This window comes from Amphiprion ocellaris, chromosome 5, assembly GCF_022539595.1.
Source record: "Amphiprion ocellaris isolate individual 3 ecotype Okinawa chromosome 5, ASM2253959v1, whole genome shotgun sequence".
Classification (NCBI taxonomy): Eukaryota; Metazoa; Chordata; class Actinopteri; family Pomacentridae; genus Amphiprion; species Amphiprion ocellaris.
This window is the reverse complement of record NC_072770.1, coordinates 34,873,032-34,899,568: the sequence shown is the minus strand read 5'-3', so window position 1 is coordinate 34,899,568 and position 26,537 is coordinate 34,873,032. Positions and strand designations below refer to the sequence as shown.

General features: G+C 40.4%; 1 protein-coding gene across 1 annotated transcript; it reads left to right on the top strand.

The window, feature by feature from the left end:
* Window positions 1–2,331: 2,331 nt before the first annotated feature.
* mmel1 (membrane metallo-endopeptidase-like 1) lies at window positions 2,332–26,318 on the top strand. Its single transcript, XM_023298118.3, has 24 exons — window positions 2,332–2,492; window positions 7,947–8,123; window positions 8,540–8,584; window positions 8,916–8,975; window positions 9,098–9,259; window positions 9,357–9,437; window positions 11,440–11,535; window positions 12,045–12,163; window positions 12,848–12,913; window positions 13,270–13,404; window positions 13,684–13,773; window positions 16,468–16,604; window positions 16,696–16,789; window positions 16,879–17,007; window positions 17,844–17,942; window positions 18,007–18,090; window positions 18,180–18,283; window positions 18,880–18,938; window positions 19,073–19,192; window positions 19,342–19,475; window positions 19,604–19,669; window positions 19,787–19,882; window positions 20,767–20,843; window positions 22,302–26,318. Exons 2-24 carry the CDS (start codon window positions 7,967–7,969, stop codon window positions 22,399–22,401), a joined length of 2,310 nt encoding a protein of 769 aa, XP_023153886.1. The 5' UTR covers window positions 2,332–2,492; window positions 7,947–7,966; the 3' UTR covers window positions 22,402–26,318.
* Window positions 26,319–26,537: the final 219 nt, after the last annotated feature.

Here is a 26,537-nt window from a genome sequence, read left to right as displayed (position 1 = left end):
TAGAAGATACATTTTTATTTAAAATGCATAGTCCTTTGGTAGATTGGCATAAGAATGTTTTTGTCACGGTGGCTATGCTCGCCCCTCCTCCGGCCCTGGTCTCTCTCTCTCCTAGGTGTGTGTTGGCGCAGAGGCTTGGCAGCAGGTGTGGCTGACTGGTGATCAGCAGAATGCAAGCAGGTGGGAGTCATTCAATCATCTACTCCTGCCTCTCAATAAAACCAGACGCCACTCTGCATTTGATGCTGGACTGTGATACTATCTCCAGTTAGTGCCTCTCACTGTTCAGTTTGAGCCTTTTGTTCTTGTGCTTTTAGTAATCCTGTTCTCCCTGTTTAGAATCGGCTGCTACCTGCCTGTGTTACCTGGTTCTTCTGCTCTCACCACCTGCCTGTGGCAAGATACCTCACCATTTCAGATTCCCTGGGCTCCTTGATCTTCTGAATATTCTCTGTTCCTCTGAAGACCACACCTGCTGCATTCCACACCATTGTGTACATCAGCCACGCCACCTTGGACGCCAACCACCAGTCTATCCACCCAGTATGCCTGCAATTCCACCACTGGCTAGTTGAACACCTTGGACTGGTCAGTCCAAGGTGTTGGGCCAGGTTCCGACTGGACTGGTCGGAACCTTGCTCAAAGTCTGGACTCCTCCCCCCAAGACAGTCAGTTAAGTGTCCAAGCAATACCAGACTTGTATCTGTTAGACCAGGCCGCTTGCAAATTTAATTGAGTATTCATGCGGTATTCTGTTATAGCTTCTGGTTAAATATCAGTACCCTTCGGGTTCAGCTTCGAACATTCTCAGTCTCGTGTTTTGTTATTCTAGTCCTTGGGGTTTTTGATTATGGGATTACTGTAGCTGAGAATTAGTTAATATTCTGTCCTAGTTATTCTTTAGTTGTGTTCCTGCCTTGGTTGTACCAAACGTGGATCTACGTATTTTTGTTTTTTCTAATTCTTGTAGTTTGTCCGCCTACCCGCTAGAGGGTATCTAGTCCTGCTCCGCCTTTGGCGGTAGTTCTACGTCTGTTTACAGTTTTTTCATATTTCTGGTATCCTGTTGTAATTCTTTGTATTTCCTGTGTTGTAAATAAGAGCATTTATAAATCGCTCTCCTGTTGAATCTCATTTCCTGCACATGAGCCTCTGAACCCGCCGTTACAGTTTTCTCATTTTCTGCCTCGTCAAATTTACAGTTTTAGCTGAACAATGCAAGATTTCAGAGGTAAATTGAGCCAAATTAAAGGATTTATCCATTACAGAGCATACACAAATACCCTTTGTGAATTGTAGCAATTAATTTCCTACCACAGTAAACCTAAAATAAATGTAACCAACCTCTGGATGTCTGTGACCTGGAATATCAAATTCAAGCTCAGAAGTGACATAAATGAACTGCGCTCTTGCAGAAACACTGAGCACAATGAATATACGAGAGGAAACATTCTCCCTGCTAAATAAAATCTATGAATAAATTATAAACTCAGTTGCAAATCTCGACTCCCACTGCGTTGCACTCCATCAGTCATGTTAAATGACTGCAGCTTCCTCACTTATAAATATCTCTGGCAGATTCCTCGCATTCAAGCAATAAATATGTTGGTGCATCTTCAACAAATGCTTTTTTTTTTGTTTTGATCACTCTTTAAGATCATCGAATTTATTCATTCTCTTGTCTTGGGTACCAGCAGCCCCCTGAGCAACTGGGTGTCTATGAACATCAGCCAAATACACTGCGGCCCCTACTTTCTCTTTATTATCAGTTAATTAGTGTGGTTAATCAGGCTGATAATGAGCCCAGACGCAATGCCATTTCATTCTGACACCAGGCCAGTGTTCAGATCCCCACCGGGCGCTCCACCAGATCTTCCTCAAGACGACTTTTCCTGGAGACCAGAGGACGGAGGGATGACAAGGACATCAGTAGTGAGCACTGTTTGTTTTGATGATGACTACAGAGCATAGATCTGCACCTGCGTGGCTGCAGAGTTGCTGGATTATCTGCCGGCTCAACGCTTTAAGAAACATGTTTGTCTTGTCTCTCTGCAAGCTTTCCAGATTCTCTCCCCTTTTTTCTTCTTCCCCTCAGCAGCTGGGTACACTCCACAGTGAGGAACAGAAAGGGATGTTCACTGTATCACATCCATTATCCTGTTGACCCCTCAACTGCACACAGACACATGTCAAAGCCACCTCACCACCTTCATAGCACACATGTCCCCAACGTTTTTCTTATCACAGTCATGTAATCAAAAACAATCCAGTACTATCACCTCCCATCTGCCTCCTCTCCCTCCCTCCCTCCCTCTCTGCTGCCTCACTCATTCCCTGAGCAGCACACTGAACTGGATAACGTCTCCTTCAACCCGCAGCACAGACTCATTTCTCTCCACACCAGCTCTGAGTGGATGCTCAGCAGGGGTGTTTGAGATATTAGCGCGCTGTGGGAGGACGGCTCAGGGACTTCTACCATCCACACACTAAAGGTAAGCCTCTGGATCCTTCAGATTACATTTCTGCTAGCTGTCAAGTGCCAAAGTGAAAGTGGTTAAAGTTAGCCACTTGAAACTGCAGCCTTTAGGCATCACTCATGTCAGACTGTCAGCAGTCCCGGGAAAGGATTTAAAACACCGCTTGCACTGTGATTTCAACCTGTTACAGACATCTTTACATGTGGAAAATATAGATGTCACCGCTGCACACTTGGGAGCATATTGTCGGCGCCTGTGCGAATGAGCCTGAACTAGTGAAAGTGTGCAGATTGTTGGCACAGCCTGACCTCTGAGTTAATCCCTGTTTTGTTTGGAACACTAAGTTTAGCGAAGAACAGTACCAGTCACTGAACACAGCAGCACGTAATCTTAAAGTGCTCAAAAACAAGGACACCTTAAAGCATTTAGCACAGATTAGTCTCACTTTCAGGGAAAGAATCTTATTTTTGACACACTGAACCTGTGACCTGTTAGATTACACCCCGTCTCTGGTATGTTAAGACTGTTTTATGCATCATATGATACGGTTACTTACTCTTTTACTGGTCTTGGCCATGTCAATGGGGTGCTGGGCATCTTTACAAAATAATCTGAGATCACTGTAGAGGTGTTCAGTACTTGACAGATCAAAATCTCAAGTTTGAATCCTTAAGCTCACTAAACGCATGGTTTCTTTGCATTCATGCTCCTCTGACAGCTGACTGCATTTTATTTGTAAAAATAAAAACAACATAGCCTACACTGTTCTGCACATGTTGGTTCCTCATGTTAGAACAGAGAAGAGCAAAGATATCAACATTTCTTCTGGAGCCACAAAGAGGATTTGAGATTGTCTGAGCTGTTAATTAATGCTACAAATTTAAGTCACTTTTGAATTAAATTTGCTTCTAAATATACTATGTTTCTTTATGGATTTTTCTGTAGTGTGTAGTTTTTCCTCTTGTCTTTTGTCTGTTTTGGTTTCTTTGTATTTTAATGTTTTAATGCTTCCTTCTTGGACCAAATCGCCCTTGAAATGGATATTTTAATCTCGACAGGTCTTTTGCCTGGCTAAACAAAGCAAAACAGAAATGGAAATGTCAGCTCAGCCATGACAATGCTATGCTTCCTTGCTAAACGCCTGCTGATAGACTGTGAAAGAGACAGAAACACTGATGGTGTGACGATCCTGTTAGAGTTTGGTGGCTTCTGAGCTGTGAGTCTTCTAATCGGTGCTTATAAAGGCTCTGTTTTTTGTGCTAAACTGGAAGAACTGTAATGTGTATTGAATAGTGATATGAATGCTTAAGACATAGTCAATGAATCTTTGAAATAAATAAAACTAAATGATTTGAATCAACAAAGAGTCACTCAGGGACACGGGGTTTAGCTGTGGAAATTCACAAATCACTTTGGTGATTCAAATCGTTTTATTGAGTTCTGTTTAAAGAATTCCTCCTACCATGTAGTTAGATTTTTGCCATTCAGTACTGCTCACTCGACTAAATCTCCTTTTGAGACGTCCGCTGGTGATTTTAACCTCAGTAAGTTCAGTGTGTTGCCTGTTTAAGCTGTTACCAGCAGTAAAACGTTAAATCATTTTTAGATTAACAGCTGCCACATAATTGCAACAGGATTACCTCATCATGATTGTTTCTGTGCTTTATTTCACATAGCACATACACATAAACAGTAAATCACAGCTAAACTGACAGTGGTTCTCTCAGTAACCAGCATGTGGAACTCCTCTGCTAAAAGCTACTGATTGGCTGATGGTGATTCTGACTCTGTGAACATGTCTTCATACGTCTACTGAACACCTCTAACTGGGTGCTCACAAAGAGTAGATCAACATTACGATGTATGATCATGAAGCTGGAGATGCTGAAGTAGGAGGAGAAGCACATTTTCAGTCACTGCAGATTCTTACTCTGTTTTTTCTGTTGACAGAAACACACACAGACAGGCGTGACTATTAAATTAGACTGACAGGAATGAGTGTGATGAGTGCTTTTGGTCTGTTTTACCCTGAGTTACGTCTCTTAGGCTATAAAGAGGCTGTCCTGAACAATATGCATACAACATTTACAATATATTTATTATAGGTTGTAATTTGTAGTGTCATATTAGGAGAAACCCAGATTAACACTTAATTCATTTAAATTAATTCAAATACAACGTGAAATAAATGCATCTATATGATGGACTCCAACCTGGTCAAACTCAACCAACCTGCAGGTTCCACAAGTGGAGCCTGTTTACCATAGAGTCCATTGCTGCTGACGAGATGGTCATTGAGTATGTGGTGAAAACAGACAGACGGTGGCTGACAATTGAGAGAAGCGCGACACGCAGCATGTTCAGAGATGTCATTAAGTGTGGAAACCTGGCAAGATACACTTCCATTCAAAAGTTTGGACACACCTTCTCATTCAATGCTTTTTATTTATTTGTATTATTTTCTACATTGTAGTTTAACCCTCTTGTCATTTAAGGGGCACCAAAAAATATTGTTTCCTTGTCTGAAAAAAATCCAAAAACTCAGCAAAAAAATTTCCCCAATTTTTGAAAATTTGCAAAACCTTCAGGAAGAAAATTCCAATAATTCCTTAAAAGTTTCCCTTAAAAGTTTTATTTTTAAAAAAAATCCCCCAAATTTGGCTAGAAAAGTCTTGTAAATATTTTCAAAAAATAAGTAAAAATCTTCCAAAAAAATCCTAAAAATGGCTAAAGTGATTACATATATGTAAGTAAAACTTCTAATATTTTCTTTAAGAACATTCACATAAAAATCAATGAATGAATGTTCTTCAGAAACATTTTTAACATTTCTTTTTTCCACCAAAAATGTTCAAAGATTTCCCAAAAATGTTGAAAATGTGGACATCAGAAGTTTCACTGTGAAAATATATATTTTTCCCCACATTTTCAAACTTTAAAATGGGTCAATTTTGTCACGCAGGACGACATGAGGGTTAATACTGTAGATTAACACTTTTTGTTTATAACATAACTCCACATGTATTCTTTTATAGTTTTGATGTCTTCAGTTTTAATCTACAATGTAGAAAATAATTAAATAAAAACCACTGAATGAGAAGGTGTGTCCAAACATTTGACTGGTAGTGTAGATTATTCACTGCTGCACACTAAACCTCTATTTTTTAATGACTATACAACTCTATTTCCAGGCTTTAATTCTATCATTTATGTATTTGTTGTCAAATTTGCAAATACATTATTATCTACCTTAACATGTTGCAATGCAAAAATAAAAACAGAATTTTCTTCTCAATTTCGTAGAGTGCCATGATTATGAAAGCCATGAAAGCTCATCATAAATAAATAAATAAATAAATAAATAAATAAATAAATAAATAAAACATTTCACATACAGTTCATACTCTGATTGTCGACAGCCTGCTTGGCGGTTTCAGTTTTGGTCAAATCAACAACTGCCTCATAGTTTTAAATGGCACAATGGTTGACCTGGTCTCTTCAAATCTAATGGCATTTCTTTAAGACTTGTGACCGGAATTATTGCTTTCATTAGAAAAATCCTTTTTAAAGCAATTCCATCAAGGATAAAACTGTTTTGGCTTTATTGTCTAACTCCATATTTAGCTGGAAATGAGCCATTGACTTAATATTCTTATTTTTCCCCTTGTAAATCCAATTTAAATGACATGCTATTATAGGTATTTAAATCTAAAGACTACCTGTGACAAGAGACAAAGCAGTGATGAAGGACCAAGGATGTAAATAGCTCTTTATGGTGGGCAGTTAATGTTGAATGGACACAGCAGACTACACATTATTTCATAGTTTTCCATAAAGTGAGGCCTGTCTTTAATGTGCAATAGCAGGATTGAGCCTCCGAGAGTTTTTTTCGGTGCAATCTGACGCCGATCTGGTTTGCGGATGGCAGTGAAGCTCTAACTAGCCCCTTCACCACTATAGTGCCAGATATGTGCCCATGAGTATTCATCAGGGAGGGCTAATGGGGCACAGCAGTGTGAACCTCTGATTTACAGCGCGTCCGCTGTCAGGCCTAATGATAGGGCAATGGGGATGGTTATGGAAGAAACAGGTGCTACGGAGTGAATAGATGCAAAGCAATGCTGCTGAAAGCCACGGGTGATTGTCGTTTTGTCCCCTGCACAAATGCTCATTTGCAATATTGTGTTCACACATACAGAATTATTGTGCACAGAAATTAGCTCTCTTGAAGTTGGCTTATGGCTCGGTGTGCATGTGTGTGGGGTGGGGCCAAAAATTTTAAACAACAATGGTCAGAGTAAGTAAGTTTAATGATTAATTTACTGTTTGCCAAATTGTTCCACATATGGAGCGCAATGATAAAGCTAGAAATAATGTCTGATGCAGTGTAAAATGTGAGGGAAACTTATGAAAACAGGTGAACAAGGCCCCCCAAAGCCATCATTATTACAGTAAACAATTCAGTTTAACAACTAAATCATCATACTGTGACATATAGGGCTGGGCTCTACGCAGGGATTGATTGTATATTGAAATATAAACTACCCTGCAGAATAGACAATATATCATATATTGACAGCAGTGTGTTTCTGGCTTCCACAGACACTCTCTGTGAGACCTCTTGTTTAAGATAAGTGACACTGCAGATTCTGAGGCCCCTAGAACCAAAACTATGTGACTTGTGTCAGTGGCTCCTAACTTTTTCTGACTTGTTGCAGTTTAAAATGAAACAGTGGAGCAACTGCTGCTGGAGTTTTGTCACAGACTCTGGTTTTAGAGGAGTCAGCAATTCAAGCAAACAGCTTTTTTTTCATCCTGATTTGTGTCATTTGAAGGACTAAAGAGCTACATGTCCTCAAAATTTCCTTGCAAGCTGATTTAAAATAAAGCTACAACAAAATGAAAGAAACTTTGGTGTCACTTAAATATCATTTGAATCATTTTTATCCTTTTAATCAAATTGTAACCCTTCAAAATTATCTTGGTGACCCCCTTTTTTCCCCTCACCCAGAAATCAGTAGCAGAGTAAATCAAAGCAAAAAATGAAACCATTTTACTCATAATTTTGTTTTTCTCTCCATAAGGGGATGCAAGCCCACTAGCTTCTTAGATTTCATTGAGGCTGTTGTGATTTTTCGAGGTGTGAAAGGAAAAAATTTGAAGCCCAAAAATAATAATGAAACCCTGGAAATGAAACCTGAGCTGGTACACTTTACATCACTGCAGAAAAGAGCAACAAACTGTGCAACATGACCAACAGTTTCACAACTCCTGTCAGTGAAGCTGTTGTAGGTGTTCAGCAGTTGAAGCTCACTCACTGCAGGTCAGCTGGCACAGTTTACCGTTTTCACTGCACAGCCCACACATACACACACACACACACACACACACACACACATACATAAGCACACACACAGTGGTAGCTCTCTGCCTGGACCATCCCACACTCCAACGGTGTCTTTCCCGCAGAGCCGGCATTTCGGAGGAATATGGGCAAATCCGAAAGTCAAATGGATATCATGGAGAAATCAAGTAAACCTGGAAAGCGTCGTTGGACTGTTGCAGAAATCGGTCTGTCTGTGCTGCTGCTGTTGGTCAGCTGTGCCTTGGCCGGGCTGGTGGTCCTCTACACATCGGCTGTGAAAGGTAATGTCTCTGTCAGGATCACTGTTGAAAGGTCCAGATATTACAGACAGCAGCAGTGATGGAAATGGTCTCACTACTTTGGGTGTTCATGACTGTAAGACAACACTGACAGCAAATGATCTTAAACTGTGTCCAGAGATACTATGCTTTATGCAATACTGATGCACGTGGCAGTAGAGAACCTTTAGAGAGTTCCAAGTTTAATATTTCTCATAAAAATAAGCAAAAAAAGAAGTGATTTTCCTTACAGTCCTAATTTTTAAGTAGGAAAACTCTACTGGCTTCTGTTTGGAGTTCTTTCTGAATAAAATTCACTGTAAAATTAATTGTATTTTCTCTGAAACCGATTGCAGTTGGCAGTAAACTTTAAAGATGTGCAGACTGTTTAATGTCATGGTTTCTTCCATCTGACTCAGAACAATCAAACAGGCCAAGCGTGTCGAGGAGCTCAACAAGTGAAGGTGAGTCTAATGTCATAAACTGAACACAGGATGCGCTGTGCGATAAGTGGTCTGGCATTTGTCATATTCAAGCCCACGCCTCTCATAGACACTGTAATACTATAATTCCCTTTTCTGCCTGATCAGCAGTGCCACACAAAAGTGAAAGAACACAGTCACTGCTGACATAGACATTGCCTCTCTCGCACAGACTACAGATCTAGACTACTTAGAATGTGCTCTGTACTTTACACAACAACAGCCTCCCTGTCTCAGCTGAGGGGGGGGGGGGGGGGGGGGGGGGCAATTTGTCCACGTGTTCTCTCATAACTGTTGACACTGATTCTTCCAGGCCAGCTGTTTCGCTCCAGCCTCAACAATGTGTGCACAACTGCAGACTGTGTTACAGCAGGTGAGAAGCGCGGCTTTTTCTTTGCTCCCCTGTTGCTCTATTTTTGCAAAGTCCCCCCTTGTTCTTGCACAACCGCATGTGAATCTTTACCACGGCGTCCTTCTCTCTCTGATGCCCCGTAGCTGCTCGGCTCTTGCAGAACATGGATAAGTCTGTGAAGCCTTGTGATAATTTCTACCAGTACGCCTGCGGGGGTTGGCTGGAGCGACATGTCATCCCAGAGACCAGCTCCCGCCACAGCGTCTTTGACATTCTGAGGGACAAGCTGGAGATTGTCCTCAAAGGTCAGCTGAGTTGAATCTGTGGCTGGTCAGTGGGCTGCAGCATTCGGTGCCGTGCATGGGCATCATTCAGATGGTTTGCATGTGTTTGTTGTTGCAGGTGTTCTTGAAACATCGAGCGCACAGGATAGGGATGCCATCAAAAAGGCCAAGATCCTTTATAGCTCCTGCATGAATGACAGTAAGGACTCAAAATGTCTACTAAATTACTTTTTTTTTTTTTTTTTTTAAAAAGAGACAAAAAAAAAAACATGAGGTATGTTGACAGAAACAGTTGAGCTGTTTATCATGTCAGTCAGGCCTCCTTAGAAGGGTTCACCAGCTTAAATTTAAGATCATTAACCCTCGTGTCGTCCTGCGAGTCAAAATTGAGCCGTTTTAAAGTTTGAAAATGTGGAAAAAAATATATTTTCACAGTGAAACTTCTGATGACCACATTTTCAACATTTTTGGGAAATCTTTGAACAGTTTTTGGTGGAAAAAAGAAATGTTAAAAATGTTTCTTAAGAACATTCACATAAAAAAAAAAATAAAAATCAACCAAAATCCAGTGAATTTCGCTGGATTTTGGTTGATTGTTATGTGAATGTTCTTAAAGAAAATATTAGAAGTTTTACTTACATATATGTAATCACTTTAGATATTTTTAGGATTTTTTTGGAAGATTTTTACTTATTTTTTGAAAATATTTACAAGAATTTTCTTTCCAAATTTGGGGGATTTTTTTAAAAAATAAAACTTTAAAGGGAAACTTTTCAGGAATTATTGGAATTTTCTTCCTGAAGGTTTTGCAAATTTTCAGAAATTTGGGGATTTTTTTTGCTGAATTTTTGGATTTTTTTCAGACAAAGAAACAATATTTTTTGGTGCCCGTAAATGAGGACAACAGGAGGGTTAAAGACCCGAATCCACATATTTCACGATCATAGCAGCCAAAGCATGGTGGAAAATCTGTAGAGATGATGTGGCCTACAATTTTTATCCATCCATCCATCATCTATACACCGCTTAATCCTCACTAGGGTCGCGGGGGGGGCTGGAGCCTATCCCAGCTGACTCGGGCGAAGGCAGGGGACACCCTAGACAGGTCGCCAGTCTGTCGCAGGGCTACATATATAGACAAACAATCACTCTCACATTCACACCTACGGGCAATTTAGAGTAATCAATTAACCTCAGCATATTTTTGGACTGTGGGAGGAAGCCGGAGTACCCGGAGAGAACCCACGCATGTACAGGGAGAACATGCAAACTCTATGCAGAAAGATCCCGGGAAAGCCGGGACGCGAACCAGGGATCTTCTCACTGCAAGGCGAAAGTGCTAACCACTACGCCACTGTGCAGCCCACAATTTTTATAACATATCCAATTTTTTTCACTACATACTAGCTGTGTATAACAACAGTCCATAATGATTCATTTAATTAATGCAAAATGGATCTGGATAAATTCCTGAAAATGGTTAATGGTCAGGGGCTACAGTGCAGCTCAGTGGTTAGCAGTGTCACCTCACAGCCTCGGTTTGCGTCTCTACCTGGGATCTCTCTGTATGGAGTTTGCATGCCCTCCCTGTGCATACGTGGGTTCTCAACGGGTACTCTGGCTTTGTCCCACAGTCCAAAAACATGCTGAGGTTAATTGGTGATTCTAAATTGTCTATAGGTGTGACTGTGAGAGTGCTTGTTTGTTTCTGTATAGCCCTACAATACACTGGCGACCTGTCCAGAGTGTCCCCTGCCTTCACCCTAAGTCAGCTGGGATAGACTCCAGCCCCCCATGACACTAATGAGGATTAAGCTGTGTATAGATAATGGATGGATGGATGGATGGTGGTTGGAAGGAGTAACATAATAGAATGATGAATTCATTAAAAACACTTATTATTTGCAAATAAGTGAACACTTGGTTGTTGAGTTGTTTATCGTTAGCTATTGTAGCTTTCAGTAGCTTGTAGATGGCTTTTGCTGCAGGCCATGAGGTGATGACTGAAACTACACAAATAAAGGCTCGACGAGTCTGAAGTTTGCAGTTGCAACAACCCCACTTGCATTCATTCTTTAGTTTTTCAGCTGTTGCAAAGATGAAGAATAATCTCTCAACCTTAACATGGTGTGTCGTTGTATTGCATAAGACCATAGTGTGGTTCTTACATTGCCCAACACGTGGTTGTTTTGTCTCTGCAGCCCTCATAGAGCAGCGTGACTCGCAGCCCCTCCTGACGCTCATAGAAAGTATCGGAGACTGGCCCGTGGCCTCAGAGGACTGGGACACCACGACAGGTAGAAGCACCTCTGATTAACAGGCACATGTCCACATGCAACACCAACCACACAAACAAGCACTCTTCCTCCTCAAACACATGCGTCCACACAGAGTCCGTGCAGCTATATTTGCTCTCAGTGAATTGCTGAGTACAAGCTTTGTTGGTGGGATCAAGAGGCCGGTCGAGGCTTTGCAGCTGAGCAGTCAGGTGTGGAGTTTGGGAGGGTGATGCGTGGGCAGAGGAGCAAGTCCTCAATCAGGACTGTGAAGGATGCTTTAAATAGTCTACGCTGCTCTTCCCTGTCCTCCTGGCTCTTGCCACTTTAATTAAATGTAATCATGGATGGTGGCTCAAACAGAATTAACCACGCATAGCTGCATCTGCACACACAGATTTACACCCAGAGCCCAGTAAAATGTGCAACAGCAGCATGGAGGCACCCAGGTTTTAGCAGGCCACGCTGAATGATCATGCCTCTACTGTTGGACAGTTATTCTTTTAAAAAAAATTCTCCCTTTATTGCAGAGGAAGCGTGGAGCCTCGAGGACACACTTGCAACACTCACTGCTCGTTTCCACAAGAAGGTCATGCTGGACATGTATGTGTGGACGGACGACCGGGACTCGCTGCGTCACATCATTTATGTGAGACGACAGTTTGTCCAAGCATTTTTATTATTGTCAACAAACATGAAAGGCCAACAATGTGTTGAATTATCTCAATACTTTCCGACCACATTGACTGACTCTACAGCAGGCACAGTACAGGCATGAATCTAGAGCTGGCAGTGTCAGTATGTCAGCTGGTCGGCCACAGCCGTTCAGATAGAAAAACCTCAACAACTATTTGTTAGATTGTCATGAAGTTGGTGATTCCTGCTAAATCTACTTACTTTGCTTGTAGTGTTTTCATCAGATCTGCTCATTCAGTCCTCCAATTTTGGGACAAATATCTGCACAACTGTTAGCATTCCCATTAAACACAAATATATTTAGTAGTATGACCACACACCAAACTAAGATGTTGAGCAGGCTGAATAATATGCCAGCTTAGCACCAGCATGTCAGCATTCTCATTGTGACATTTGTGAAAGCACAGCCTAACAGAGCTATGATACAAGATAAGATAAAACTATACAGTTCTGGCTATAGATGCTTCTTTCTAAGCTATTTAAAATTTTGTCTACACGGACAGTGCGGACGAGTTCACCTCAGTTCATTGTTTTTTGAGTGATACAATGTTAAAAAAACATAAATGTAAATCATATATTAGAATTGTGGGTTTGCAAAAATGTGTAATTGCTACTGCTATTCTGGTTTTTTGGTTAGATCGACCAGCCAGGACTTGGAATGCCGTCCAGAGACTACTACTTCAATGATGGAAACTACAAAAAGGTGACGCACACACAAAACATGCTCTGTTTTCTCATTTATCCCTGGTGATATCAAACCATACAATAGTTTTTGTTGAATTTAGTTCAGAAACAGCTCCACCACAGTGCAGTCGTGGTGAATGGAATCTGAAAAAGTCACCATCAACCAGTTTGCTAAGGAAATTATTCAAATAAAAACTGTCCACATTGAGGTCTTCTGTTGAGTAACCATCAGTTTGTTTTAGGAAAGAGCATGTCTTTTGAAATGTTCTCTCCCACTGTGTGGTGCAAATACAACTCTCATCACATCTTTTGTTTTTGCAGATATTTGATTTCATTGTGAAAACATAATTCCAAGCTTATGTGATTGTACCACAGGTTCGAGAGGCCTATCTACATTTCATGGTTTCTATTGCGAAGATAACCCGAGAGGACAGGAACTTGACTCAGGATGACGACCGAGTGTGGGAGGAAATGATGCAAGTGCTGGAGCTGGAGACAGACATCGCCAACGTGAGTGCCAGCCACAACAGGAAATGGAATTGTGGGACGAGAGCAAAGGAAAATTAATAATGACAAGATGAAAAATGAGCACCTTTGCTGTGCCTCCAGTCAATGAGAGAACCAGGCTACATTTAGTGTGGACCCAGGAGATATGCCAAGCTCTTAACAAGCCCTTTTTTTCCCTTTCGTGCTTGTCAAGAGCATGACAAACGGGAAAGCAAAAATGTGAATATATAACCAAGAATCAGTTTATAGAAAGCTGACAGTTTTCTTCCTGTTGCTGGACAGGCGACATCACCAGCAGAGGAGCGCCAAGATGTCACCGTTCTTTACAACAAGATGACACTCAGTGAACTGCAGAGCACATTCAGCCTTAACGTGAGCCCAATTTCCCTTCTGTCTTGTGTGTTACATGTTGAATGTGTGAGAAGATTGGTGGTTCAAATGAAGTTAACCCTCCTGTTGTCCTTGTAGCACCCCAGCACCCGTAATTTAAGACTACGACGACTTTCTAGAAGTAGTGGTAATTTAGGATACTGGGGTGTTTGGGTTCGTACTACTAAAGGTAACTACCCTAAGGTTTACCTGATGTGGAGTAGACTTACCTTGCATACAAGACTTCAAACCTTTAGGTCTATCCACAGTTCCTACATGCTAATTGGAGTAACTGACCCCCAACAACTTGGTTATAGTTGAGTGAAATAAAAATATTTCAATTCAATGTTTTAAATAATGTAGCAAAAAAATATATCCCCTTCCATTTGATAATTTTTAAACACAAAATAACTCAAAATAATACCTTTCAAACTGAATACCTTCCCTTGAAATTAAATTAATAACTAACACAAACATCTCTCCTTAAATATTTAAGTTCACCTCAAACAAACTCACAAAGGAACACCTTCAAATATGTCACTGAAATGTTCTTCTATGTGACACAACAAACAACACCTACTAAATACCAAATATTGTTCATTAAGTTGTGGGCCCACATATACACTCACACACTCACACTAACCCCAAGACGTTGCAGACCTGCGTGTCGATCTTCAGCTGTTCGCTGTAGTCCAGGTGCAGAGAAGAAAACCCACGATGATCACAGGAAGCAGCCCACGAAATCCCCGCCGCGGCGTAGATCTCTGGTCAGCAAACTCACAGTTAGCAGTTAGCAGAATCCACGTCGTGGCGTTCACAGCTTGGTGTCTGAAAAGTCAGCAGCCAGCTGACGAATAATCCAAAGTCTCAGGAAAAGAAGCGGTCAGAGGAGCGGCAGGTAACTCCTCATCCAGGTAACTCCTCATCCAGAAGCACCTAAGTCTGGCCAGTTCAAAGTCCACTCAGCCCGCGATGAGGCTCGCCTGCCGAAGCTTAGCCGTTAGCTTAGCCGTTAGCTTTAGCGGATAGCTTGAACCCGCTCACACAGAATCTCCGTTTTTTCTCACTCAGACAACAAAACAACATCTGTGCCTCTGCAGTCGTTAACTATACACAGCTAACAAGGCAAAACATAAGATGTACTGAGAAAATCCAGTCAATAGAAACTTGGATTCTTAAACCTGGTTCAGCTTCCAGAGCACTTCCTTCTCCCTTCTTCTCTGCTCTCCCAACGTACATCTCACGTTTTTCCTCCCGCCCCCTAACGTTCTCTTCCTCACTCCCGACCAATCCCCACACAGGTAAAAACAACTTGACCTTTAACCCTTGACCAATAAACAGTTAACTGCAAATAAAAGGCGTAGTCTGTTTTTCATTCCCTCTTCCACTAAATGTAATTAGTTAGATCACCCCCCCCACACACACACACAGACACACACACATTCTTTCCTATACAGTTTATTTCAACGATGTAAATAACCATTGAGTTTACAGAAAATTAACCTGGATTAACTATTTTAATGTTAGTTAGCTCAATTACTTTTAGTTTAACAAGTTTTTACATAAAACCTAATAACTTTTTAAGGCCATTAATATAATTAAGTGCCCTATTCTCAACGGGGCTACATCCTCATTTACGGGCACCAAAAAACATTGTTTCCTTGTCTTAAAAAAATCCAAAAATTCAGCAAAAAAATCCCCCAAATTTCTGAAAACTTGCAAAACCTTCAGGAAGAAAACTCCAATAATTCCTTAAAAATTTCCCTTAAAAGTTTTATTTAAAAAAAATAAAAATAAAAAAAATCCCCCAAATTTGGCAGGAAAATTCTAGTCAATATTTTCTTCCAAAAAAATTCTAAAAATATCTAAAGTGATTCCATATATATCAGTAAACTTCTAATATTCTCTTAAGAACATTCAAATAAAAATCAACCAAAATCCAGTGAAATTCGCTGGATTTTGGTTGATTTTTATTTGAATGTTCTTAAGAAACATTTTTAACATTTCTTTTTTTACACCAAAAAATGTTCAAAGATTTCCCAAAAATGTTGAAAATGTGGACATCAGAAGTTTCACTGTGAAAATATATATTTTTTCCACATTTTCAAAATTTAAAACGGGTCAGTTTTGACCCGCAGGACGACACGAGGGTTAAACTATATGCATGTACTTCTAAAAGTTGTTGGCTTCACCAGAAAACATAGGGTTAGGAGAAAGGCTGCTCTTGCATCATTTTTTTAACATAATTTCCTATAACTTCAATGCATTTGGTCCACCACTGGTAAAGCTTCACTATCACGTTGTGAAAGGTCACATCTTGAGTCTCCAGATAGTCTTCAACAGCATGGATGAATTCATCACCACTCTGAGTATAAGCTAAAAATGGCAGCCATGCGAGTGGGATTTCAGTTTGGGAAACAGAAGTCAGCCGGTGCAACACTGTGTGAGTATGGTTCATGCTTCTGCCACCTGTGACATTGTGCTGGAGCTACAGCAGCCAGTTTGAAGCTTTTCTCTCCTTTTTTCTTTGATTTATTGAGTTTTTGTGAACAGTGATATCAGGCACTATATATATTGTGATGTGCCAAAATAGGAGTTAAGCCCCTTGTTTCCAGGTGAGGCTGGCAATTTATTTAAAGTACCATATTAACTAAAACTAAATATGTTATTAAAATATTTCACTTTTTATATTTCCAGGGTTTCAACTGGACACGATTTATTCAAGGCGTGCTGTCGAGTGTGTCTATCGATGTCCAGGTAGAGGAGGAGGTGGTTGTGTACAGCTCTCCCTACCTGGAGAAGATGAATGACGTTCTCGCCAGACACAGCGTCAGGTCAGTCAAACAATTAATCATAAAGGAGTGTCCACAGAAAAGGTAGAGAACACCATGGTAACTGTTTAAGAAAAACTATGTGCGTTTGCAGAACTATGCAGAACTACCTCACCTGGCAGCTCATCATCGACAGAGTTAACAGCTTGAGTCGCCGCTTTAAAGATGCCAGAGCCCGCTACAGAAAGGTGTGATGAGCAGAACACAACAGAACGACGTGTGTTAACATGAGCTTCTTGTTGAAAGACATAATAACTCTGTGTGTGTGTTTGTTTAGACTCTCTATGGAACCACAGTGGAGGATGCTTGGTGGCGGGAATGTGTCCGTTATGTCCAGAGCAGCATGGAGAATGCAGTTGGAGCTTTGTATGTGCGTGAGACCTTTGCAGGAGAAAGCAAACGTATGGTGAGTGTTTTTGGCCTATGACCAACCATGAACATACCAGGAACATGTTCTCCTCTGTGCATGGAAATCAGTTACTGCTTCAGCAAAAGGGCATGTTGAATAATACAAGCTTTAGGAATTTTTAGTGTGACATGCATGATGTAAGAAATAGAATAAATTAGAAAAATGAAGACCCAGAGAAGCCAAATGTCACATTTCAACCATCAAAATTAATTATGTGCCACCAGATGAAGGAAATACACTTCTAATCAAAAATTTGGACACACCTTCTCATTCAATGTTTTTTATTTAATTATTTTCTACATTGTAGATTAATACTGAAGACATCAAAACTATAAAAGAATACATACAGAGTTATGCTGTAAACAAAAAAATGTTAATCTTCGGTATTAATCTACAATGTAGAAAATAAAACAAATAAATAAAAAGCATTGAATGAGAAGCTGTGTCCAAACTTTTGATTGGTAGTGTATGTCTAGAACGATTTTCACTGAAGTCACTGAATATTATCTGTTTTACTCTGTATGAAAAACACCAATCATGTATCACAAAACCATTTAGTGTCACAAATTCCATTTCAATGTAAACTGTTGGGCGTCATAGTAGTAAAGACATTGCAATTCTAATTATTCAATCCATCAAACATTCAAAATGCTTTTTGTGTACGTGCAGTAATGCATTTGTGCCGTGAAACATGTATTTTGTATAGAGTAAATTATATTTTACACACAGCAACATGGGGCATTTGGTGCTTGGGGCCACAGAGATGTACAAGTGCATTAGAGTCTGTATGAGACTGTGATTGTGCTCTTTGTGTTTGTGATTTGTGGTCACAGGTCAGTGACCTCATCACTAAGATCCAGCAAGCGTACGTAGAAACACTGGAGGAGTTGAGCTGGATGGACACTCCCTCAAAGGAGAAGGCGAGAGAGAAGGTAAATTAGCATAGGTTTTTATTTAATTTTGAGAATGATGCTGATTGCTGTGCGTCTCCTGTAGGCCATGGCAATCAAGGAGCACATTGGCTATCCAGATCATATTCTACAACACAGCAACCAGAAGCTCGACCAGGAGTACGCTCATGTAAGTCAAAATCAAATCCTGTTTGTCTGCCTTATTGTAATTAGCTGATAGATGCGCTCATCACTCATTTGTCCCATTTCTCTTTGAAGCTAAATTTCAGTGAAGAACACTACTTTGAGAACATCCTTGAGAACCTCAAGTCTGAAGCCCATAAGAGTCTGAAGAAACTCAGAGAGCCTGTTGATCCTGACTTGTAAGTGGTGGAAATCATCAAAAAGTACATGCTGTCATTATTAGTCAAAGTCAAGCGGGCAGTCAGCATCGTCTTTTTCTGCTCTTGGCTATAGTCAATGACCTAAAACCTCATGCAACGGGCGCCCAGGTAGCTCAACTGGTTGAGCAGGTAACCCACCTGGGTTTGATTCCAGCTCATGGCCCTTTGCTGCAGGTCTTCCCCCTACTGTCCTGTCTGCCTCTCTACACTAACCTGTCAAATAAAGCCAAAAAAAGGCCAAAAAAAAAACCAAACAAAAAAAACCCATGCAACACAAATCTTTCTTTTAAATAGGATTGAACAGCCATGCATGTTTGCTCCCTCTTGCTGTTTCAAAGATGGTAGGCAGGGACGAAGATTACTTTCTAAAACGGTGTACTGAATGTGCAGCTGCTGCTAGAGATGTTCTGGTCCTCAAAAAGTAACACCCAAACGTCACCGAAAGTGAAGGTTTAAATTCATTTTGTCAGAGTGCAAAATAAACTGCATGCTTGGATTGCACGGCTGCTGTATTTAAAGGAAAACGCAGCTCAGCGCTTTTGTCTTGTATAAATCCTGTCCCCATCACCCCTCAGGTGGATCATCGGTGCTGCTGTGGTGAATGCATTCTACTCGCCCAACAGAAACCAGATAGGTAAGAGTTTTACAGCCGCCTCTGTGACAAATGCAGGATGTTTTGTATGGCAACAGTTACTCCTCATTGCATTCCTGTTCAGCACTGCCAGCCCCTATTTTGTTTTCACTCCCTGCTTGTTTTTGTCCATCCAGTGTTTCCTGCAGGAATCCTGCAGCCACCCTTCTTCAGCAAACATCAGCACCAGGCGCTTAACTTTGGAGGAATAGGAATGGTCATTGGACATGAGATCACACATGGGTTTGATGACAATGGTGAGACACTGATATTTTTGGAAACCTGAAATAACGAGGACAGTTCATCCTTTGCTCTATGTAAATAATAACAGGCTGCCGCTTTTTAGACAGACATGCATCATGTTTGGCGAATAGTGCTTTGCTGAATGCATCATGTTTGCTTGCAGGACGTAATTTTGACAAGGACGGTAATATGCTAAACTGGTGGAGTAATTACTCTGCGGAGCACTTTAAAGAGCAGTCACAGTGCATGGTGCAACAATATGGCAACTTCAACTGGAAGCTAGCAGGAGGACAAAATGTAAGCACCCAGTGGGATGTATGAAATGAGATGTTTTGTTTCAGCTTGTAATACCACGTATTGCGTAAACACAAGCACGAGTGTTTTCATGCTGCTCTGTGTTCACGGTTTTGTCGACATGATTGCAGGTTAGTGGAATCAGCACTTTGGGCGAGAACATTGCAGACAATGGAGGTGTTCGTCAAGCATATAAGGTTGGAAGCACAAAACCGCATGTTACTATTTAAGCAGCAATGACCAACTCCAAATTGCTTCTAATAAACTTTCTGCAAATCCGCAATCTGTTGTTAAGTGAGAGTGTGTGTTTACAGGCTTATCTAAAGTGGGTGGAGATGGAGGGTGAGGAGCCTCGTCTGCCTGGTCTAGACATGGATCACAAGCAACTCTTCTTTCTGAACTTTGCCCAAGTAAGTAATGTGTTATTTCTGAATTTATTATCTCAGTAGATAGAGGGCAGACAAAATTCGCCATCTGGAGTTGATACTTGGATGCCGGGTGCTGAGAAGTAAACAGTGGGACAAAGGGACAGGGTCGGGGGTGAGACGCTGAAGCAACCGCAGAACGAATCAACATTGAGCTACGCATGCAGGGGATGAGAAGAGCTGCCAAAGCAAAGAGCATCTCTGTGCCAGAGAACACAAATTAAAAGCGGAAAGCTGTCGTTGACAATAAAACAGGTCAAACAACCGTTTCAAATCTGTTTGGGAGCCACAATCACGCCCCGCTGAGATGATGACATTTACGAGTCAGTTTTTACACGAGTAAAACAATTTGGACCAAAACTGCATTTATATAAAAGCAGAAACATTATTTATTACATGGAAATTGCTGCAAGTATATATTATTTAATTGGAACTCACTACAGCAGAGTGTGAAGCTGTCCCACTAGATTCCCCTGGAGGACTTCAAACGTCTTTTGAACAATATGGAAATATCATCTTTGAGGACTTGTTCTTGTTCTTAGTGTTTTTACATTTTAACTTCATTGCTTGGCGCTTTGCACATCCATTTTGATGTCTATGTTGTGTTTTGTCATCACCCTGTCTCAGCATTAGATTGTATTGTTATATTGTCTAGTACAGGTCCCTTAGTGTTGTCTGTCAGTGACTCAATGTTGTCTTGTTATGTTTTGAGGAAAGGTCTCTCTTGAGAATGAGACCCAGTGTCTCAATGAGATTACCTGTATAAATAAAGGCTAAATAAAAATAAAATTATTAAAAAAAAAACCAATGCAATCTGCACTGTTAACAATCTGCAGAAACCCTTTGAAAATAAACTGTTTTTTTCCTAGGTTTGGTGTGGTGCTTATCGGCCTGAGTATGCCAGCCAGTCCATCAAGACTGACTCCCACAGTCCTTTAGAATACAGGTAAGGAGCTTTAGTGGGTCCACATTTTAATCAGAGGGTCACCGCTAACAGTGTTTTCAGAGCTTCATAAAATATGTATTATCAAAGTGCCCTGATACTCAGAACTACGTTTGGCTCAGTGATCAGTTATTTCACTGCACAGTGTTATACAGAAAATGTAACTTTTATGGGGAAAAAATATGATATATAGATTCCATTTTTTTCAGTTTTTTTAATATCTTAAAACATGTCTGGTGAATATCTTCAAGCAATTCATTTTATCTGGCTGCAAATTAAAATAACTTCATGTTTCTGACAATACTGCATATTGTTGGCCTGACATAAAATAATTACTGCAGCATTTATGTTTTTATGTAAATATTCTGAATAAGAAATGTGCAAATGCAGAAAAAAAACATTTAAAAAGGAGAACACTTTAATGAGCAATAGTAAAAAAAAAAAAAAAAAAAAAAACGTATCCACTTTATGAGGTCAACTAGCTGCTAAATTCATTTTGAAAAGTAAATCAGCTTCACAACTTCTGCTGTGTTTCACTTTCATCACTGTTTTTTTAGCTTCAGGTTGATCTGTGAGACCCATTTTGATGGATATGTTGACATTTTTAAAAATTTCTTTAGTGAATACATTCAAGAAAGTCTCTGATTATTGAATACAGAATGTTTCAAATGTAGCTAACCATGTATTCAACATTATACATAACATTCAAAGAGTTAATACTTAAAGTTTTCATATTAGCAACGGATCATATGATGACTCCTCATAAGATAGGAGCTGCTTGGAGTGATAAACAGAATTATCCTCATTTCAGTTCAACTACATGGAGCTTTATATGCTCATTTAGCTTTAATGTTAAAGTACTTTGTTTTACTCTCACTGCTCTGATCACAGGCAGCTGTGTCCAAACCAGATGACAAAGTGAGCGGCCCGCTGGTGAAAATGGTTGAGCATTTTTAGCATCTGTAGAGCCACATGTGTTTGTTAGTTGTTAATTAAGACCAAAAACAACTAAAAGGAGAATGAACATTGGACTTTGGCTCACTGCGTGGCAAGAAACACAACTCTGTTGACCTAAAGGTTGTGTTTACACCTTGGTTACGCTTCTCCCCAGTGGCCAAAAAAACAGATAATGCAAGTTTCAAGGTCTAAAGTCACAACTGCAAATTTGCAGTTTAATTATTGCTGGCCATTCATTCTCTTTGTGGATGGACTGACAACGCTGGGTCACCTGCAGGCGGTTGCCTCATTAAATTTCATGACACTGAATATATAAGCCTAATACTCCCACTTGAAAAATATTTTGTTGTGCCAAAGCGTAACTCAAAGCGCTGGGATCAGTGCAGCTTCAGTGTGTTGATCCAAATGAGGAGTTGGAGGCTGGACTCACACTTACCAGTGCTCCTCTCACATTCTTAACATACTTCAGCTTTTATCATCCTTTTGTTTGTCTTTTGTCATCAGGGTGCTTGGATCGCTGCAGAATTTTGAGGCTTTCTCAGAAGCTTTTCAGTGCCAAAAAGGCAGTCCAATGAACCCTGAGCTGAAGTGCCGCGTCTGGTAGAACTCCTGAGAGATTTATTCTTCTTGACATGGGCGACTCAAATCAAAAGAACAAGCTGTACTTTTTAAGCCCACAGAGACATCCCGCTTATGACTTATTCCAATTTGTTTGGTGCCGAATGATGACACAGACATTTGCATATGCAGGCCTGTAGATGTAGATGTATTTGAAATGGATGATATCCTGGACTTCACCCTAGTTTCAAAACTTGAATTTTTGAGTACATTTTCAAGTGTGAAGCGTTGTGTCTGGATGAGGGGGTCATTTGTTCCTTTTTTTGCTGTGTCCCACGACAGATGATGAGTGGGTACGAGAATGAAAAGGCTTGTGAGGAGGTTAAAGCTTATACGTTATTCATTTTTAAAAAAAATCTCTTCCGCAGATCTTTGTGATTTGTCCATTAACATTCGGCACTGAGCTGCCTTGGTGTCTTTCATCTGATGTTACTGTTTTCAATACATTGTGCCACTTCAAAAGGAATAATAGTGAACAAATCTTAGACTGACGAGTATGAAGTAAATGAAAGCTCGGGGCTTTGCTGAAGTAAAGCTACAATAGAATTAGTCACGCTCGGAGGGTTTGGTCATTCACTGTTACGTGAAAACAAATTATTTAAAGACTTTAAGACTGTTAAATCTTTGCAGCGTTAACCTCAAATTAGCATTGGCAGAGAGCTGCTGCTTTCAGCATTTTTACATTTAAAGAGTGGATAAATATTCAAAATTTACAAAGCTGTGTCGTACCTATTTAAGTTTCTTTGTTACTCCCCACTCACTGCAGAAATGTATATGTAAGTCATCAAGTTTGCTGTAAGAAAAACCATATTCCAGATGTTTTAGAGAAATTTTGGTGGTCTGCTACTTTTTAACTAATGAGAAAAACCCAGCACTTGTTGGAGGTAGAGTGACGTGATATTGATATTAACTGCATTATTGGTTTACTCCCGGTTTGGACTGCTCCCTCTCTAACTCTGTTTCCTCACATACCACCTTTACCATGATTTTGAAGGCTCCCAAGTGTTCATATTGGCCCGAGCTATTAAAACTCCTCACATGTGTCATTTGTCAGGTTACACAAACCTACATTTATTTTAAAAAATAGCGTCTACTTGTATGACACCTGTAAGTTCACATTTAACCCCAAGTAGTGCTTGGTCTGTACAACAGCTGTGCTTTTCTTCCCTACACGACCTCCTGAGAAGAGACTTTTAGCCCCTGGGTGCAGGCAATTACATGCTAAGAGGAAGGGAGAAGAAAACCCCTCAGATGCACTCGCACATGGGCAGGCAGCAGATGAAGTGGTTTGCCTTCTGATCTTGCATTGATCAGTGTCATGTAAGATGAAAGGACGGCGAGCTGTGTGCTGAAGCATGGTGATTGACCGTAGCTGATCCCAAAACCCCCGCAGGCAAACACAATGAAGAATGGGGCTTGTCATTAACGAGATGGCCAGGGCCAGGACTGTTATTTTCTACCTTTATTAACAAGTAATGACAGGAGAATCAAAGAACAGACCTCATAAGCGAGGACGGACACACCGGCTGCAGAAAGGAGATGTTTTTTGGAGTTTTTTTTTGCTAAAGAGAAACGCAGCAGGAAAAGCAACAACACACAGCCGGTCTTGAATGTTTGCTGTCATTGGTCACATTTAGGATGCCTTGGTAAACTGAACACGACTGTTAGGTCTCAACAGAGGCTGCTTGAATTGAATGTGCATATTTAAGCTTTATACTCTCAGTCTGTCTCTTAGTCTTCGCATATTGGCAAATACTGTTGTGTTAAGCAGGGGGAGAGGACGTGTTGGGGAAAGACTGTTTTGCTCCGAATGTAAGTGCTGATATTGTGCTGCCACCTTAAAGCAAATGTTTGGGAAACTCGCTTGCTTTCTGGCAGAGAAATACATAATTAGAGTTAGGAGAGTTCTCATGTCTGTCCTCTAAATAATTAAAGGGAAGCAGCTACCCCAGGACTGACTATTGGGTATAAAATCCCCCTTCCAACACCTTTGAAGTTAAACACAACCCTGTTTCCTGAAAAGTACATTTATATACTATTAAACTGTTTTCCAGAATATATGGTGGAGACAAGCTGGATTATGTGCACAAGCAAGGCTTTTTGTGGAATGAAGTTCTTTATTTCTGTATCAGAGTCCCTGAGAGGTGGTCAGGATGGATGCTCAGGCAGACGAAGTGCAGGACCGTGACGCAAGTGATTATAGTTACACAATGAAAGACTGTGGTTTTGGCTAAATGTTAGTTAAATATAAGTTTCTTAATTCACTGTGGGTTATTCCTGATATAAAGCAGGCCTCGTGTTGTGACAGCTCAGTAACAAACAAGATTGAAATGCATGAGCAAATGGGAATAATGAGGAGTTAGCAGGCAGGTAGGGAATCGAAAACGGGTAGATGCAAAAATCAGCTGAAAAGCAGCAAATGATGCTGCATGTAAGACAATCTGGCTAACGAGGGAGGACAAAACAGGATCGGGTGACTACGAACTCAGGAAAGGCTGAACTTATCACAAGGCCGATGTAAAATGGCAGAAGTGTTGATGATTCAATTCATTAATTAATGAATGGCAACACATAGTTACCTTCCATTCCATTCCTCTCCAATGACACAGTGTGAGAGTTTTCAGAGCCAGAGCTGCAGAGGAGGCTGAAGTTTGGACAAAAAACTCCTGGCTGGACTTGAGGAGTTTGTCACAGCAAACCACAAATGGACAGTCAGTGTCTCCAGCCTGAGAAGTGTCCGTTCACAGTTGCCATTGTCGTAGTTTATTTCTGTAGGAGAAAGCTTGCAAAAGAAGAGGGCACAGGGATGAAGCTTCCAGTTGTGAGTAAACACCAAATTCACTCCCACATCTGAAGCAGTTGGGGTCAGGAATGGGCAAAGATGAGAGCAGAGGTGAATTGACTCTTTGTTTCCTGGAAAGCCTCGTCTGCCTGCAGGGCCAAAAGTTGCCGAAGGCCTGCTGCGTACAGGAGGCCGGAGAAAGGGAGTGTATGAGTTGACGGGAGAAAGAATAGACTATCTTCAACCTGGTGCAGAAATTTTCAAGCACCTGTTCAGTCTACAAGTTAGCACAGATTTGATTGCAAGGTTGTATAGAATCATGATCGTCACAGTGGATTTGATCCAAGAGGAGCAGTGAGTCTCATGGTGTTGACTCAAAGCTGAATTTAACAATGAGCAGCATTCTGTGTCTCTGCGTGCTGTTAGACTAGCTGTGTTTCCCTGTTTCCAGCCTTTATGCTAAGCTAAACTAATCCACATTAATAAACAGCTATAAGAGTAGAATCAACGTTCCATTAACTTCCTGCCAGAAAGCAAAGAATCTTCCAACATGTCAAACTATTTGTTTGAACAAAAAGGCCAATTTATCTCGTCACGTTCAACAAAATGCTGGAGGCTAAATCATAAGCTATGACGCAACATCGGGCTGCCACTAGAAGAGCAACAGTTGAGAAACTTGTATATTTCATCTGGTTCCCCCCCCCCAAAAATAGAGTGCAACAGTTCAAAGCTGTTAACACCAAGGGTATATACAATACAACGTGTTTTTGTAGATTCTTGATGTTCTACACTGCAGAAAATCTGCTAAAAAATCTGGTAAGAAAATACAATGTGTGTTTCTTACCTTAGTTTTAGCGTCACATTTACTGAAATTGTGAAATTGTGTTGTTTTGAAATTACCAACCAAGTACAAATACTTTTTTTAGCTATATATGAACATGTTTCATCTGTACACCCATTAGAGGAGTTTATTTATCTAAATGAATATTTAGGAAATAACGTCATCGCTTCGCAAGAATTCAGATGTTTTATGAATGTTCCTGCTGCTATGTAATTATCTAGACTGCTATTTTTGTGACTCAGATCTGTAATTATTGCCATTAAAGTGACTGTCTCAACCAGTTCGATGTCAGGTCTCTCCTTCAAATGTGTCATTTTTATCTTATATACTTATTTCAAACTTGCGGAAATTGTATAGAATTCACCAGATTTAGAAAATGCGTTGCCTTTGATTGCTTTTTGTTGTCCTCTGAAACTCTGGAACCGTTTTCTAATAACTTTACAGGTTGTAACTAGTGCCTTTAATATTTGTTAGTAAAAGCATACTAAGGCTTTTGTAG

Bases quoted from the DNA above. Each gene is read 5' to 3' on its own strand.
- mmel1 (XM_023298118.3), top strand. From the start codon at position 7,967: ATGGGCAAATCCGAAAGTCAAATGGATATCATGGAGAAATCAAGTAAA. The intron at 8,124-8,539 runs GTAATGTCTCTG...CATCTGACTCAG, and splicing joins CTACACATCGGCTGTGAAAG to AACAATCAAACAGGCCAAGC. The intron at 12,164-12,847 runs GTGAGACGACAG...TTTTTTGGTTAG, and splicing joins CGCTGCGTCACATCATTTAT to ATCGACCAGCCAGGACTTGG.